Source organism: Scomber scombrus, chromosome 13, assembly GCF_963691925.1.
Source record: "Scomber scombrus chromosome 13, fScoSco1.1, whole genome shotgun sequence".
NCBI classification, from domain to species: domain Eukaryota; kingdom Metazoa; phylum Chordata; class Actinopteri; order Scombriformes; family Scombridae; genus Scomber; species Scomber scombrus.
The window spans coordinates 28,827,271-28,846,431 of NC_084982.1; the positions used below are offsets into that span (position 1 = coordinate 28,827,271).

Here is a 19,161-nt window from a genome sequence, read left to right on the forward strand (position 1 = left end):
TGACACTTTTACAAACAATTTTTAATAATACGTTTAGTTTTACACAGTACATATCTCTCAATTTGAGACCAGAAATGAAGTGAGTATGAACATTGATAGAATAAATGGGATATGGATTCAACCTCATTATTACAGAAGGTATAATTATTTTCAATGTGTAAACATTTAGATAAGTAAGAGTTAGTAACATATATATTGTGTAAAACTTTGATGTGAATTTGTATGGTAAAAGCCAAGCTATGCCAGTCAATGTCAGTAAAGTCGTTACTCATTTTCCTTTTTTCATAGAGTGCACTACGAATGTGTTTATTGTTACACTTACGATCCATAAAATCTATAATATTTACTAATAACAGATTCAATCCTTAGTACTTCTTGGAATTGCAGGTGACACTTCATTAGGTGAAGGCAGGGCGCGAGGTTTAGCTTTTATCACATAGTTCAATTCTTTACTTGTTACAGGAAAAGATTTATAAGAACACAAACAGCTCAAACTACCTCGTGACGTTTGGTAAGTGCGCCCTTAAACCGGCACACCCTTCAAAATAAGAGCTGCGATATTACAGATAATAATCAGGCGGGCAGCTCCGGTCCTCTGAAATGAGACCAACGTGGAAGTAACTTAAAACTGCATTCTATCAAAAGGCCACCAGGGGGCGACCGTTTTGGTGTCAAAAGGACTTCCGTCTCTATACAAGTCAATGGAGAATTCACCAACTTCTCACTTGATTTCTAACCTCAGTAAACGTTTTCAAAATGTGTTTATGGTCTCAATCGCTAGTTTAAAGCCTTCTTCAATGCAGTATGATGTTCATTTGGGACATTTTGGCCTCCCTGATTTTATATGTGACGATAAAGCAGGGTATGCATTAGGGCGTGGCTACGTCGTGATTGACAGGTTGATTGGTTCACAGGTTCAGGAGGGCGCCTCATGCTCCTCCTGATGCCCATATAAGTAGAATCCCTGTTTTTATTTTTAATAATGTAGAAAGTATGATTCTCTCACAGAGAGCTGCAACATATCATCATCTTTATTACTGATTAATCTGGGGATTATTTTCCCACTTAATCAAATGTTCCATAAAATGCCTGAAAATAGTGAAAAATGTGGAGCTGCAACAATCAGCCAGTCAATTCATTTTTAATTAATTTGGGCTTCTTTTTTTTTTAGCTATTATATCTTCTAGATGTCATTTAAATACTGCAAGGCACTCATACAGGCATTCATTGCACACTGAGTATTTTATTGTTATTTGTTACATATATATAGACATATATTTGTTTTACTAGTACAACTTTTGGGTACTTTTAGTAATATGTTTTTAGTTTTTCCATTGGATAGTTAGATCTATCTATCTATCTATCTATCTATCTATCTATCTATCTATCTATCTATCTATCTATCTATCTATCTATCTATCTATCTATCTATCCATCCATCCATCTATCTATCTATCTATCTATCTATCCATCCATCCATCCATCCATCCATCCATCCATCCATCCATCCATCCATCCATCCATCCATCCATCCATCCATCCATCCATCCATCCATCCATCCATCCATCCATCCATCTATCTATCTATCTATCTATCTATCTATCCATCCATCCATCCATCCATCTATCTATCTATCTATCTATCTATGACTATAGTTTAGTGATGCTGTCGTCACTACCAGCAGATGTTGTTCTGCAACATTGTTCATTTTGGAGGAAATGTTTGTTTTTTTCCTTCCTGATACTTTAATCAAAAACTCTTTGAAGTCAGCAGAGCAGGAACAAGGAAACCATAAAATAATGAGCTGCTATTTTTTTCCTACATGTCACTTTGGACAGTGGCTATGTTTTCTACTGCAGGGTTCCTCTTGTGGGTGGACGCAGTGCAAAACAAAAACATCTGCAGGTCCTGTGTACATATTAATAATTACACACACACACACACACACGTATTGTAGGAGGAGACACAATGTGCCATTTGTACATTTTTCATCAGCTGAGCACTTTGCTTTGCTCAGAGTTATGATGTTTTTCTCAACAAGGCCAACACAGTTTTTACTAAATTTGAAGCGTAAATGCATCAATGCATTCTTTAACTCAATCATATCTATATATAATATAATATAATATAGAATCTTTATAATCATATGAAAACTCTGCAGGATAAAGTTAGTGTTATCTCTTTATTGCTCTATCATTTGAATATTATCAACAACTTCCCCACTCTGTCCTGTCTGTGACACTCAGACCTGCATGTACTGTAAATCTTGAAAGTTGTATAAATAAATGTTATGTCAGAATTAAAACAATCAGATGCACGAGAAATAAAGATGATAACCTTTCTTTTAGTAGAATGACCAAATTTCTTCAATTCTTTCATTGAAAATAATGTTAGTTTCTCCCATTTTTTAAAATAATTATATAATAGCTTTTACCCCCTTTTTAAGCTGATAGAGATTTACTTCTGTTAAAGGTCACAATGAACTCAATTACATTAAACTCACCTGAATATTATTGTGCTAATAGTGCCAATGTTGAGCTGATACTGATATACTAATAAAGCTCATATCAATAACCTGATACAGCGATAGAAGAAATATTCGTATAGTTTACTTGAAAGTACATGTGACATATTAACAGTGGATCAGATGAATATGGAAGGAGTTACTCATAGTGATGAATAGTGATTATAACCCAACTCTAAAAATGGAAAACGTTGTGGTTTCTGAGGAAGAAAATGAAGGTTACCAACTTTCCACCTGCACTAACTGACTATTTTCCATAATCAACATATTCTACAAATGTGAAGTTAATAATTGTGTAGCATTCATGTTTCTGTCCACCTGCTGAATGTAAGTACAATATTCACTCTCTTTTTAGCTTCTGTTTTTACTCTCTATCAACTCCTGAGGGAAATATCTGGCTCTTGAAAAAGCACAGATGTTCCTTGTATCAGCTTAGTTTTATTTGTCTTTTCATTGTCTCCATTGTGACTGTATAGTGTTCAGTGTGACTTGTTGAGCTAACGGGCTAGTACCAGCAGGGAGAACACAAACACAGTGTCAGCATTATTTCATCCGTTACAGCTTCTACTAATCAAGACTTTCCTCCTGATATCTGAAACACTAAAAACTAAAAACTACTTCATCACTTGTTAAACTCACTAAAACTAAACTGGAATAAAAAAGCAAACTGGAAAACTAAATAAAAATAAAAACTAATGAAAATTTCAAAACTATAATAATAACCCTGGACACCTGTTTCACAATATGACTTTTACTTTGAAGAGGCAACAGGAAGTCAGGGTGTATTTCACAACAGTTAATTGACAGACTCTGTTGATCATGAACACACTGAACGTCTCTAACTGCGGACGGACTGACTCTACCTCTCTACCTCTCGGACAGTGAATGGATTATCACAGACAGTGAGAGCTGATCAGGTAATCAATATATCAGATAATCAATCAATCATTCAGCCAGTAAATGAGGATAGACTGAAAGTATTAAGAAGAGCTCTGTCTGTACTTTATGTTAGTAACACGTCACTGTGTTTGAACCCCTGCCAGCCTGATGAAACTATCAGAGTAATGAAGTTATGATATGAGCCAACACATTCCTTCTGTTTATGAGGTCAGTGGTGCAAAGTACTGCACTGAGGTACTTATACTCTACTGTAGTATTTCTATGTGATGCTATGTTCTACATCTCAGAAGGAAATATCCTACTGTACTAGATTAGACACAATGTGATAATATAACAAGCTTTTAAAATACAACACATTGTTATAATGACAAAAAGCAGTGTGTAGTTGGAGTCAGAGACCACTACTGTTACTGTAGTACTGCAGTACTGTTACTGTAATACTGCAGTACTGTTACTGTAATACTGCATACTACTTACTCATAATACTGCAGTACTTTTACTGTAATACTGCAGTACTTTTACTGTAATACTGCATACTACATCACTCATAATACTGCAGTACTTTTACTGTAATACTGCATACTACATCGCTCATAATACTGCAGTACTTTTACTGTAATACTGCATACTACATCACTCATAATACTGCAGTACTTTTACTGTAATACTGCATACTACATCGCTCATAATACTGCAGTACTTTTACTGTAATACTGCATACTACATCACTCATAATACTGCAGTACTTTTACTGTAATACTGCATACTACATCACTCATAATACTGCAGTACTTTTACTTAAGTAACCTATGTGAGTACTTCTTCCACCGCTGTATCAGGTTATTGATATGAGGTTTATTAGTATATCAGCTCAACATTGGCACTATTAGCACAATAATATTCAGGTGAGTTTAATGTAATTGAGTTCATTGTGACCTTTAACAGAAGTAAATCTCTATCAGCTTAAAAAGGGGGTAAAAGCTTTTATATAATTATTTAAAAAATAGGAGAAACTAACATTATTTTCAATGAAAGACTTTTGGTTATTCTCTTAAAAGAAAAGTAATCATCTTTATTCCTCAGTGTTTTATTACTGATTTTACTGTCTTATTATATCTGTGACACAGTTTGAGCTGCACTGATCTGTATGAAAGGTGTTATACATATAAAGTTCAGTTGATTGACTGATATCGACTGATATAATTACACATTACAATAAGTTAAATGAAATCCAGAACTAGAAAGACAATTAATATAAATCTTGAGAATATATAAAACAGAAAAAAACTCTGATTAAAAGCCAGTTTATAGTAATGAATCTTTAAAAGAGTTTGAATATAAGGAGTATATTTCTGTTTGTCTGTGTTTTTATACAGTAGCCATGCAGCCTGTGAAAGGTGGCACACACACACTGACAGGATGAACTGTTTCCTTCTAACTCTGCCTCTCATGTTCCTCATTGATTCTGGTGAGTACATCGAGTTCATTCAGCCTGTCGTAATGTGTCGAATACCTCAGATGCTTTTCACCTCCACACGCTCACATACCAGTAATCCCTGCTGAGTCATAAAGAGTCCTGCCAGGTATGTCTTTATACCTCTAGTCACATTTTTTAAATTGTTGTTTGCACAGTGTTCGGCTCCCTCCCCGCTCCGGTCAATGTTAGCATGAGCTCTACCGACTTTAACCACTTCCTGCGGTGGGATCCTGGCCCCGGCACCCCCCCAGGAACGCTGTACAGGATCTTCCAGAGGTAATTTCCCATGTCTACCATCTTGTTGGTTGCAGTGTTGCGTCTGATGCCATTTCCTCTTCAAGCACAGGGCTGGAATGTCCCACCAGATGGTTTCCTGTAGGTTTGATCATGCCCAGTCGAATGTTGCGAAAGTTGGCATGAAAAACAAAACTACTTTACGCATTCTGACAACAGATCTTTTTTGGCCCAGTTTTCTTGCATTTAAAATATGATTGATGTGTTGAAAGGTGTCAACAAAACAACAGTGGGGTTAATTAACAAGAGTGGCAATGATTAGAACGACAAGTTAGACTAGGGATGCTCAAAAAGAGATCCAATCTGATCCACTGGACAACTTTGCAAAGTATGAACATTTCAGAAAAATAATTCCAATTTTTCTGCTGCCAGAATATAATGCTGAGTAGAACAGAACAAGAAGTTGATGCTTTATCTGGTTTTTTAAAAACTCTCTAAGAAGGTGAAGTCATTGTCAAGCTTTTTTTCAGGTCACCGCTAGTGTGTGTTCTGAGTCAGTGGTGGTTAGGGTTGTGTATTGGTACCCGATGCCTTTAAGGTATCGACCGAAATAAATTGATACCAAGTAGTATGGAAACATCTCCCTGTTATTAATCATTTCTGTCCTTTCTTTAAGCCTTTCAAAATGCGTTTGTGTAAAAATCAAATCATTTAATCAATTAAAAGCTTTTTTTAAATGAAAATAAGCCTCAGTAAAGAGATATAATGCTGCTCACTGCAAACCAGACACCTGCCTTCTGTAAACACCATCAGTGGCCTTAGACACAATGCATTCTGGTTGTTGTATGATCTCCATTTACAGCGATATGAGAAACTACAGCATGTTTGTCAGCTTTCTCTAGTCATCATGGGTAGAGCTGGGTATCAGTACTCCATACCCAAGTAGTATCAGAACATCTCCCATCAAACGATACCTGCAATCAATCCTTTTTGCACCCAGAGCTAGAAAATATGACTATTTGTATGGACTTGCTCACAGCCAATCAAGAGCAAGCGTTTTTTGTATTTAATGCAACATGTGATTGGCCCACTGCCACAGCAGCTACAACCCGTCTGTGGTGGTGAAGTCGTGGTGAATCTGAGTTAGCGCGCTTAGCAGTTCAGCAGCCAAGATGCCTCCTAAACGCTCTAAAGTGTGTCTACACTACACGCCTGTTACACCAGATACAAGACAGAGACCTACATGTGTTAATGGGAATCTGATGAAGTACTCAATTGGTACTTTAAGGGTACTTGGATTGGTGCTGGTATCATTATTTTTTAAATGATACCCAGCCCTAATGGTGGTAATGGGGTCTCCATTTATTTGTATGGATATTTTGGGATTCAGCATTCATTGGAAGTCAATAATAAGTTTCTGGTTTTTGGCTGTTTTAGGCAGGAGGTCATCGTTTTACTTGTGCCACCTCAGTGCGGTACTGTGTTTCATCACTGACGACAATAGTGCCTGGAGGGGTGTAAAGTGAGAAGAGCTAGCAGGGAGAGAACGCAGCCCTAAAGGAGCTCCTGTGCTGATGAGTAAGAGGGTATGAACTAAAGCCCTAACATCAATAGGGCTGAGTTCAGCATGGTAGAGTTTGAATGGGATGATGGAATTTCAGGTGGAACTGACATATATGAACAGGATCCAATTATAGGTGTCAGGTGATTTCAGGTGGAGTGCTGCGCTGGCTGAATCCTCAACAGACCAGTTGGCTTAGTATGCAAATAGAGGTATGATGGTAGAGAGTCTGAGGCACTGAGGGACTGCACCCTGGTTTGAGAGAGGTGAATGTGTTGCTCAGTGACTCAACAGAACAAGACTGGTCCCGTCTGGTCCTGCATTACTGCCTGATGAGGAACCGATGGAGGGTTGTGCAATCTCCTTAATCAAAAGTAAATCCATTTCATTTCCGAGGGTTTGCATGTTGGGTGGGGCAGGTGTGGCTCAGGATGTAGACTGGTCGTCCACCAATTGGAAGATTGGCGGTTTGATTCCCGGCTCCTTCAGTCCACATGTTGACGTGTAATTGGGCAAGATACTGAACCCTAAATTGCTCCCATTGCTGCGCCAGCGGTGTATGAATGTGTGTGAATGGGTGAATGTGACATGTAGTGTAAAAGCGCTTTGAGTGATCATAATAACTATATAAGTACAGTCCATTTACCATTTACCAAAATTGTCATCATTAGCTGCTTGTGGTTCCCAGCCTGGGGGTTGAGGTTATGGGTTGCGAGATGATAGAACAATAGAAAAAAAAACATATTTCTGACACAAAATAGTTTTTCTTTCAAGCTTTCGTCTAATTTTTGCTTAATTTATATTGTGAATTACAGTATTTTATCTCCTTAACCATCTGAAAGCTATGAAAATAAAAACAAAGAAGTCCTCTTTCATTACAAACATGGAAACATTTTCTTATTCAGGGGAATGGACAAGTCCAAACGTTAAACTTAGACTTGTACTGTATGAGGCAGCAGAGGCATAAAGGGTTAGATATGAGCGTGTGAACAAAAGAGGCAGATCAGACTGGTTTTACTGGGCAGGTTCCAGGTGTGAATGTTCCTGAAAAAGAGAGCATTGGTTTCAGTGACAGACACCTGAATATATGAACAAACAGTACTGTGCAAAGGTTTTAGCCACTAATACTAAAGTTAGGATATTAACAAAAATATAGTTTTCATGTCAGGAACTGTTTCTATAAATAATGTCTCATGTGATCTGTGAAGAGGCTGCAGAGAAAGAGGAAGTGTGAATATGACACAGAACAGACTGTGCTTATGTTGCGTAAACCTCATCTTAAGTTTTAGACACTTGAAATAAAGTTAAGATGTCAACAAAAATATGCTGTAAATTGTTTTTAAAAAATCGTTCAATTAACTTCATACCAAGTGTAGTAAAGAAAAGGGGAAACACTAAAGTTAACAGTTCTTGTGTGGATTTAGATTTTAAACTTTTGCACAGTACTGTAAATGCTTATTAATTCACTCTTAATCTACCAATCAATGTCTTGATTCATTTTTTCATCACTTTCCCAAAGACCAGCAGTCCCAAAGGGTCTCAAACCCCCAAAGATATTCAGTTCATCATTATATCAGACAAAGTAAAGCAACAAATCCTCACAAGGAGCAAATTTTGACATTTTTTTCCCCCTAAAAAAAGTCTCTTAAATGATAAATTGATGATTAAAACTGTCACGTTGATTTTTTTCATTTCCATTACCAATCAGATCTGTTGATAATAATAATAATAATGATAATAATAAGAAGATGAGGAAGAATAAATGAAGATCTTTCTGCAGTATCAGATATGTGTCAGTGTCTGAATAAGTCATCCTGGTTCTACAGAAAACTTACCAAGCTCATTTTTTCTAAACCAGGGAAATTCCACAACACTCTTCTTTTTTTTCTTCCTATGAACAGGATATGACTAGATTTACTTCTAAACGGCAAAACGTTAATTAATTAGATCTTGCAGTCACATTCAGTTTCTAATTGAACCAGAGTGTCGGCTTGTTTAAACCTCTCTGATCTCTCTGACTGTTTGTCTTTCCTGCCCTGTTGCACCTTTATTTTCCCAGTATCCACACAGTGTTATCTTATCACTCACAGCTGATGACACATGCACTGAAATAAAAACGTTAAGCTTGACCTTAGAAACAACAGTTGACAAAACAGTTTCCATTCGAGGTTCATTAACTCTCAACCACGAGTTCAGATTATCCTGAAAAAATCTGAATTTTAATAATTCCTATTTTTCCTTTGAAGATAAATGTCCTCAGGTTCATAACATGTCTGTGATAGTGTGTAAGCACTTTTTTAGTAATCTTTATTTTAACCGTTTATTTATTCAGGTATCACATTCATACATTTATACACATTCACACCTGGAAGCTGCCCAGTAAAACCAGTCTGATCTGAGCAGTGAATTACAGGTTGTCTGACTGCATATTCAAAGTTTAACATTTACATTCAGAGTGAATGTATAATTAATTCAGCCAAATAAAAACAAAATCTTATTGGAAATGTGCATAAGAACCAGAATCCTGCAGTTTGAGTCTAAAATGAACAGCTATTATGACATGACTTACTTCAGCTATCACTTTAAAATGACAAAGTAAAAGTATATTAACGATAGAAGTATTTAACAAACATCTAAAACAGCAGCTCAACGGCCACATAAACTCAAATTCGATCTCAAGTTGGCTGAACCAGTAAAACCATGACATGATAATCTATAAATAATAAATATGTATTATAACTTTACAATAATAAACCAGCAGTATAAAACAGCCTGAGATATCTTAAGAAAAATGATTTCAACAATATTATGTCACCTTTTCTCAGATTATTTTGCACAGAAACTGCTGATTAACAACATTTTGCACAATGTTCAATATAAGAATGATTTAAATATCTATTATAATATGTATTCATCCTTTTTCCAAAACTCCGATCAGCAGAAAAATTTAAATTTTCATACTTTGCAAAGTTATCAAGTGTGCCGGATTGGACATTGTCAAAAAAATAAAAAAAACTCTTGGAAATCTTTTTGGAAATGTAGATAAAAACAATGGGTCATCTTTAGCCTTCATGCCGGAATCCTGCAATCAGATATAAACAATGGAAGTATTTAACAAAACATCTAAATCATTTAACTCGTCACTCGTGTGAATTTGTCATGTTTATATCAGTCCTGATTGGCCTTTCCAGGATCAACTGTGACTTTTAAATGTGGTCACGTTTTCACTCTCTCACTCTCAGTCTGTGGCTTACTCGGCTTACTCGAGCGTCTTCTTTGATTGAATATTTGACTGTGGGGTGAATTTTTCCTTTATTTAACCTCTGCTTTCTTTTAACATGGCAAAGGCTTTTTGTCTCACAGTCGTGTTTTGTTTCCATCCATCTAGACGTCTAGTTTGACCTTTCAGCGTGCATTCAAAGCAGCTGTGACCACTAAGAGGCCGACTGGTACTTTTAAAGGAACCGATGATTCGACCGCTCTTAAAAACTAGCGATATGACTGCGGTTTGAGTGTTTCTGCATTGTGAGGTGTTTCAGTTTCAGATGATCTCACACAATCTTTTGTTGTTTGAGTCATTGCTAGAACAGCTTAGACTTGTCATTGTATTAATAATTTGCACCTGTCTACACTTAAAGCTATTGCTGCATCTGGAAACAAAATCAGAGCAGAGTTCTCAGGCTGGAAAAACCAAAATAGAAGAAGCTAAAGTACTCAGTAGATCTACAGACTGGGTTGTAATTCTTTAAAGATGTGCCACTATTTTTTTCCTTTTACAGATAGTCATTTGATCCTATTTCAATTAAGATATATTGATTATTACAGCTTTTAAGACATCAAAACCAATAGAATGTCTTGCTTGGTTGTTTCCAGGAACCCTCCCCTGTATTGTATACGTAATAAACTGACAACTCAATGTACTGTATAGTTAGTGCACTTACCTATTGGGGCGTTTCTAATATTTTGTCCACCCCCATTTATATCGGTAAAGGTAAGCTTGATATTAGAAAGTCCTTTCAACAAAATCCAAATCCTGCACCACAAATTACAGCCTCCAAAATGTCAAATAAACCAAAACTAGTAGTAAACTAGTGGTTGAGGCCGAAGATTGTGCAATAATGTCATAGTGCTTTTATTATGGTGATGTTTTAGCATGTTTTTTTCCCATTGGTGTATGTATGTGTTTTGTGCAATGTTATGGGATATATGTGCAGTACTGGTATGTAATTGTTGTTGGGATGGTAAGGCTGGTGATGTACTGTTTGTTGTCATTGTGGCTGTCAAGGTATTTAATGGTGCAGTCGCTGAGTCCAAGACTAATTAAGTATATTGTATAGTATTGTATTGTATGTTTATTGAATGGGACATTTGACAGTTTTTTAATGAACTGGAGTTTCTGAACTGCACTTTCTTGTTAACTACAAATATGACACACCTGTGATCTGTAACTCACATCTTATCTTTCCCTACATCCTCTGAGCTCTAAAAACATTCAACTAAAAGCTTAAGCTCTGGTTCTCTTTGTGCAGGGTGAGCAGTACCACAGAGAATATATCACAGACCACAGATACATCACTGAGGCTGCAACTTGACAACTACAAGTCATATAAACTGACTGTCCAGGCGTACTACAACCAAACCCTCCACAGTCCAGAGTCTAGTAAAGTCAAATTCATTCCTTACAAACAAAGTAAGTCAGCATGAGTCTTGTTTTTTTGTGTAAAATGCTTGTTCCCTTGTATTTAAAGATTATATGATGATTTGCTGACAGATAAGATCATTGTACATAAAATATACTGTTGGTTAGGGTTAGGGTTAACCGTCCTGTTGTCTTCCTCCCGGGTCAATTTTGACTGTTAATGAAGCAGTAAGTATAAATCATCATCCAATTTTGTATGAGACCAACTTTATTCCAACTCTACACATATGTTTGGAAATGATGATCAATATGCATCATTTAAATGAGATTATACCTCACGCAGAAATTATGAATTATTTTGAACTAAATTTAAAATAAGAGGAAAATATGTTGATGGATTATCACAAACTGGTATATGTCACAAAGTTTAGTCAGGATCATAGACTGTATATAAAATGGACGTAACATCCGTGACGTCACCCATTGGTTTGTGGACTGCTGCTCGGAGGCCAATAGTATCGGATCTGAGCAGCGCCATCTTGAAAAAATTTCCGGTGCATGCTGGGAAAAATAAAAACACGGATTCTACTTATATGGGCATCAGGAGGAGCATGAGGCGCCCTCCTGAACCTGTGAACCAATAAACCTGTCAATCACGATGTAGCCACGCCCTAATGCATACCCTGCTTTATCGTCACATATAAAATCAGGGAGGTCAAAATGTCCCAAATGAACATCATACTGCATTGAAGAAGGCTTTAAACTAGCGATTGAGACCATAAACACACTTTGAAAACGTTTACTGAGGTTAGAAATCAAGTGAGAAGTTGGTGAATTCTCCATTGACTTGTATAGAGACGGAAGTCCTTTTGACACCAAAACGGTCGCCCCCTGGTGGCCTTTTGATAGAATGCAGTTTTAAGTTACTTCCACGTTGGCCTCATTGCAGAGGACCGGAACTCCCCGCCTGGTCCGGATACAGTTTTGAAACCAAACCAAGAGGATGGTTAATAATGATGAAGAGATTATTTGGAAATAGTTGCAGCCCTAAATGATACATCTTTTTCAAATCTGTCTCAAACCAACAGTCAGGAGCCCAAATGAACATTAAGAGTGTTTTTCTGTCTGTAATCATTCCTCCTGTTCATACTGACCATTAGAAGACCCCTTCATAATGTTTACAATGGAAGTGATGGAGGACTAAATCCACAGTCCTCCTTCTGTGGAAACATGGATTTAAAAGTTGATCTGAAGCTAATATGAAGCTTCAGTCAAATCTTCATCTTCTATGTTTCAACGTTACAGTGTTTTTAGTACCAAAGTCTTTTTGTTACTATACTTCCACCACAGCTCAACAGGAAACACTCAGAGGGAATTTGATGCTAAAAAGACTGTAAATGTGTCAGATATCACTTGATATGACTAACTCAGACTGCTGAAGCTCAATAGAAGCTGATCATCTACTTTAAATGACTGTGTGGACACACTGCTCCATCACTTTACATTGAAAGCACATATGGACACCTCACTGCTGGTTTGAGACACTTGACATATGTGTCATATGTCAAGTGTCTGATTATGTGTGGCAGTTTACCACAAAGAGATGTACTTTTACTTCCAGAAACTTAGCCCAGGGTTAAAAGTACTAGCATTTTCCTTTGATGGACAGTGGTTTTATAATAAGAATAATAAGTATACATGCATAAATGAAATAGGAATTGCCTAAATTTAAAAATATGTTTTCTTCTTGTTACAAGCTAAAATAAGTCCTCCAAAGCTGTCACTGGCTGGATGTGGTGACTGCATCAACGTCAACATTTCCCTGAACGAGATGGTCCAGATTATTCACCGTCCCCAATTTAAAGTCCAGTGGTGGAAACGGAACGAACCAAAGGTAAGAAATCAATTTCCCTCCTATGTCAAACCACAAAGTTCTTCCAGTAATTCTGTATTGTCCAGTATATGATTATCTTTTAATTTAATTATTCTAAAAACAACAGTTTGCTTTCTTGAATGATTTTCTACTTACTAATACTCATATTACAAATAATCCAAATTTCCCCATTGTGGGACTAATAAAGGAGTATCTTATCTTATCTCATTCATACACAGCAGCTTTGCCTCTTTGATTGATTATCAGACACATAATACTCACTTCTTTGGAGGGGAACTTGTGTTATCTGTGACCTCTGCACTACACTCTGCAGTATCTTTTTTCCTAGACTCCAAATAGCAGAATTGGATTTGGACACACCCTAAAGGCACTTTCGCCGTGCGCTATAGACATTTAAATAAAACCCTAAAGCTTTATTCTTGATCTTTTTTTCAGTAGTTGTTCATAACTTCATTTTGTTAAAAACACATTTTCTATATTTATCATTTTTAATTTATATTTTATGGCTTATAACTTCATTTTTGTGATTTCACAGATGCCAGAGCAAAACCAAGCTCCTAAATCTAACCCAAGTTTCACTCTTCGCAACTTGGAGAAAGGCGTGGAGTACTGTGTGCAGGTGGAACCACAGAGTATGGCGAACACAAACTATCGGAAATCAGCTGTGAGCTGCACCTTCACGAGCATCGTGGAACCGCAGAGAGGTTAGTCGATCAATAAAAATAAAAAACTGCAACTATTTTAATAATGGAATAATTGTTGTAGTTTATGTATATCGTTAGATTTTGAACTCTTGATCAGACCAAACGACATTTATGACGTCACCTTGGACTCTTTAGCAATTATAAAAAGCCTTTTTCACTATTTTTGGACATTTTATAGATAAAACGATTAAACAGTTAACAAGAAAATAATCTCCAGGTTAATCGATTATAAAACATATTGTGACAGAGTTGTGTTGGCGTTAATATTAAGATAAGTCTCACATGTGAATACAGCAGCTTGAATATACAACCAACCAAGTCAGATTATGTTTCATCTTTCCGTGTGTAATAGTGCACAATTTGGTTTGGCAGTAAAATGATTGATCCATGCGATGTTAAATACCACTGTGGTATCATTAGCAAAATACAAGTAAAGTTATGTTGTGTTTATTTTTATTCTTTGATATGTTACCATTTAAACATTTTAACTCAGTTAGATGAAAATTATAGGAAATGACTTCTGACAGTCTGGGAACCAAACAACCTTTTGTTTCTATGTAAACTGGCTGTATCTGGGTCAGTGAGGTGTTTGACTGTGTCCATGTGGTTTAGTTTATATTTAAAGGGTTAAAATGTGAAAATAAACGTATGAATAACTTGCACACATTAATCTTTTTTTGTGGACCCAGCATCAAATTTCTGCTTTTAATCCATTTTGAGAGAATATATTAGAGGATTATGGCAAAAATGTCTAAGTGGTGTAACCATAAAAACTTTGTACCAAATAATTCACTTTGCTTAAAAACAGTAAATTGTCAATAAAACACCATATCAACTAGTTTGGCATGATCTTACATTATAACTTTTATATTAAATAAAGGTAATGGAATACAATTGTTCTAAATATTACATTTACTCTGGTAACCATGGAGATCAGGAAACATTTACATGTTTTAAATGAAGTCATTATTAGTATAAGTCCACTTAAATACACTGTAGGTGATAAAATATGTAATATTTATCATTCTTTTGTGGTTACACCATTTGACATTTTCAGGAGCATTCAGTCTTACTTTTGGTAAAAATGGTGCAAATGTCATTTCAAATGATATAAAACCAACACAAATACTAAATGTACATTTTAACAAACCTGATGCTGCTTTTAAAAATAGTTTTTAACATATTTTTGAATTGCAAACACTTATTTCTCACTGACCAATATGTGTATGTCGCTCTAGACAATGCTTTGCCTCCTCTTACTTGCTGCTTTTAACTTGATGGAGACACCTGGAGAGGATTTGTGGGAACTGAAAGTTACTAAATAAAGGAAATAACCTCAGTGCCTGCCCACCAGCGTTTAGAGCTGCACACCTGCACCAAATTAAATAAAGCGTTACGTGTTGGTTACACTTTATTTGTTATGTGGTTCAAAGAAGAAAACAAAGCACAGACTGATTTATTACTTTGTGTGTGTGTGTGTGTGTGTGTGTGTGTGTGTGTGTGTGTGTGTGTGTGTGTGTGTGTGTGTGTGTGTGTGTGTGTGTGTGTGTGTGTGTGTGTTTTCAGTCTATGTTATTTTAGGTGCAGTTGCTGGTACTGTGGTTTTTGCAATCGGTGCCCTTACGAGCTTAATACTTTGCCTCCAATACACCGGATTCCTGTGTAAACTGAAGGCGACTCTGCCCAGAGCACTGACTGCAGTAAGAAACGTACGTATTTGTCTCTATTAATCCATCTAATGTGTTGTTTTTTACTATTTGTTCTTATACAGATTAAATGAGTGTTATTATGTGGTAATGAAATAGCTTTAGATGAGCTAGCAGGCGGATTATGTTACTTTTGTTTCTCCTGTTTCCACCATGGATGTATTATAAGAGCTGGATACTGGACCAAAAGTGGCGCCCATTCAGCCTTACAGTATAAGAACCACTCACCTGCTACATAAGCGTTATGTGACCCACTGCTCATGCTTTTATTTAACATTTAACTGTTTTTATTCACATTAATATGAGAATAAAAACAGATAAATAAGGAAAACAAACAAGTGTATACCTATAATATATACTTATAAATTAGTAAGAAGTATATACATATAAAGAAGTATATACTTTTATACCTACAAATTACAAAGAACTATATACTTATAGATTAGAAGTATATACTTATAAATTAATTAGTAACAAGTACTTATATATGAGGAAGAAGTATATACTTATAAATTATGTGTAAGTATATACATATTAAGAAGTTTATACTTGTATACTTATAAATTAGGAAGAAGTACTTATATATGAGAGAGAAGTATATACTTCTTTCTTTCTTTGTCTGTCTGTCTGTCTTCATCTTCCTCCTTTTTTTTCTTTCTTTCTTTCTTTCTTTCATCCTTCCTCCTCACTTTTCTTTCTTTCTTTCCCCATCTTTCTCCTCCTTTTTCTTTCTCTCTTTCTTTCTTTCTTTCATTTGGACTCCTGACTATTGATTTAAGACGCTTGAAAAATGGTGAACTCGTCCTTTAATCTGATTTGTCTCTTTCTGTGTTTCTGCTGCAGTCGACTCTTCTCTCCGGCAAAATCCTGACTCTGGATCAGACGATCCCTGACCTGATCTCTGTCAGCTCGGAGAGTAGAAACCCCACAGTGCCTCTTCCTGTCCCCAAGTCCACTAGCACAGGGGAGGAGATAGAAGAAGAAGAAGATGATGAAGAGGAAGAAGATGGAGACGGAGAGAAAAACCCCTACATGGACAGAGACGGTGGACTATCCTCGGGGGAAAATTCCCACCAGGACAGTCGGGATGTGTCGGCCAACAGCGCGCTGGCTTCACCGCTGAGGCTGGAGGAAGCAGACGTTGAGTTTAATCCATATGAGGGTAAAGATAGAGGAGAGAAGGTTTCTGTTGTGTCTGAGACGCGTCAAACTGGAGTCCAGGGACATGGCTCAGGTCAGAAGGAAGAGGAGGAAGAGGAGGAGGAGATGAAGGAGGAGGCATGCCACAACTTGAGCAATATCAACCTGTTCTCAGTCACCCTCGCAGCGCTGGCTGTAGGTGAGGAAGAGGAGGAGGACTTGTTGGAACTCTCTGATCTGAAGCCTCTCCTGCTGACAGACTCGCACACACATGACGAGTCACGTGATCGGACAACTGCGGCATTTAAAGGCGTTAACGAGAGCGGATACGAGGGCAGAGCTGCTCGCTCTTCATTCGGCTGCCTCAAAGACTCTGATGGGGAGACGCAAGAGGAGGAAGAGGAAGAGGATGAATGCTCAGGATATATGGGACGCACGTGATTAATGCTCTGATGAGTGTGTGTGTGTGATATAGGAAGGTATTGATTATGGCGTTTATGAAAGAAAGGAAAACTGAAATATTTAAAGATCACCTCCAGACATGTTTGAACCCTTCGTAGGTCTGCTCAACCGTCACTTTGTGTCATGATATCTGCTCAAAACCTAAATCTATTGAACCCATTTAACTTTTGCTATAGATACAGGTTGTTCTATGGTTGCTATAGATACGGGTTGTTCTATGGTTGCTATAGATACACGTTGTTCTATGGTTGCTATAGATACAGGTTGTTCTTTGGTTGCTATAGATACAGGTTGTTCTATGGTTGCTATAGATACAGATTGTTCTATGGTTGCTATAGATACAGGTTGTTCTATGGTTGCTATAGATACAGGTTGTTCTATGGTTGCTATAGATACAGGTTGTTCTATGGTTGCTATAGATACAGGTTGTTCTATGGTTGCTATAGATACAGGTTGTTCTATGGTTGCTATAGATACAGGTTGTTCTATGGTTGCTATAGATACAGGTTGTTCTATGGTTGCTATAGATACAGGTTGTTCTATTGTTGCTATAGATACAGGTTGTTCTATGGTTGCTATAGACACAGGTTGTGCTTTAGTGTATAAACGAAGAATAACACAAATCACTGCTGACATCAGAGATCCTGCTGGAGACATTTTTAGAAGTTGACTTTCATGTTTTCATCTTGTAAACGAACAGAATGAGAGGCCATCCACATGGAGACGATTTTGGAGTGAAACCACAAATGTGTTGTGCGTTTAGGCCGACCGTAAAGACGGATCCGGAGTTTTCGCTGCTTGAAAACGCACTTTTTTGAAACCTGGTTCCAAGGTGGAAAAGTCCAAAACGTTTCAGGTTTTGGATTCGTGAGAACACCAGAAACGCAAACGATGATGTCATCACCCCTCGACCCGCCCCTCTAGCTTTTGACCTCTTAAGACTGCGACGTCTCATAACAACAACACACAATGGCGGAATACAGCCTAGCCCCGACGATGCTGGCGGTGCTGCAGCAGATAATGACCCTTATTAACACGCTGGGGGGATATATATTCCAGCAAATCAATATCATCCAGTTATTTCTCCTTCTTCGACTGTCTGTTTGTATACAGCGCGCAGGCTTTATGCGCATGCTCCGCCTCTTCTTCTTCGTTTTTCGGTGGATTTTTGTAGCTGAAACAGCGCCACACACAGGCCTGGAATATGTACTACAGCGTTTTCGAGAGTTAATGCGTTTCCATCGTTACGGAAAAATGTCTGGCCCCCCTGCCATGAGATATGGGGGGGGGGGGGGGGGGGGGTCGTTTTCGAAATCTGGCTTCGTGTAAACGGCCCCTGAGTCTCTAACATGTTTTTAAAAGAAAGTTTAGAACAAATGAGATGTGAATGAGTCTGTAGAGGTCTGTAAAACATCACATTTAGGCTCAATGAAGAAATAATCCATGTTTTATATTGTCATGATTTTTTAAAATAGCACTTTCTTGGTGTGACCTACAAAGGGTTAATAGTTTGTGACATCTCCTCCTTTTTCTTCTTTGTGTAAATATACCAAAAAAAAACTATGAATTCATTCCATATAACATTAAATTATTTAGAAAGTTGTATTTCAAGACCAGCAAACTATTTTGTTTTTTGTTTTTTTGTATGAGTGACCAAATAAGTCAGTGCATTGCTAGAAAAGTCAAATGTTTTATGTGATGAAGATTAATTTTTTTGGGGGGAACATTTTCGACAAAGACACAACACACAGCATTTTACAGAGCGAGACGCCTCAGTGTTAATCTGAGTCGGTCCTGACTGAAAGTTTTTGTTAATACTGACTTTTTATGGTGCTTTATTGACTGCTGCATGGTGCAATCTGGCTATATCTGCATGCTTATTCTACATATGTCCGTTAAAAACCAGCATTCTCCATTCA

General features: G+C 37.1%; 1 protein-coding gene across 1 annotated transcript; it reads left to right on the forward strand.

Annotated features, from left to right (window-relative positions):
* The first annotated feature begins 3,343 nt into the window (after nt 1–3,343).
* Nucleotides 3,344–17,399, forward strand: LOC133993025 (uncharacterized). The gene is made up of 8 exons (XM_062431858.1): nt 3,344–3,442; nt 4,802–4,893; nt 5,058–5,178; nt 11,227–11,387; nt 13,094–13,230; nt 13,766–13,934; nt 15,501–15,643; nt 16,484–17,399. Exons 2-8 carry the CDS (start codon nt 4,845–4,847, stop codon nt 17,219–17,221), a joined length of 1,518 nt encoding a protein of 505 aa, XP_062287842.1. The 5' UTR covers nt 3,344–3,442; nt 4,802–4,844; the 3' UTR covers nt 17,222–17,399.
* Nucleotides 17,400–19,161: the final 1,762 nt, after the last annotated feature.

Excerpts from the sequence above, each read along its gene's own strand:
- LOC133993025 (XM_062431858.1), top strand. The coding sequence starts at position 4,845 with ATGAACTGTTTCCTTCTAACTCTGCCTCTCATGTTCCTCATTGATTCT. Across the intron at positions 5,179-11,226 it reads CTGTACAGGATCTTCCAGAG|GGTGAGCAGTACCACAGAGA; the intron begins GTAATTTCCCAT and ends CTCTTTGTGCAG. Across the intron at positions 13,935-15,500 it reads CATCGTGGAACCGCAGAGAG|TCTATGTTATTTTAGGTGCA; the intron begins GTTAGTCGATCA and ends GTGTGTTTTCAG.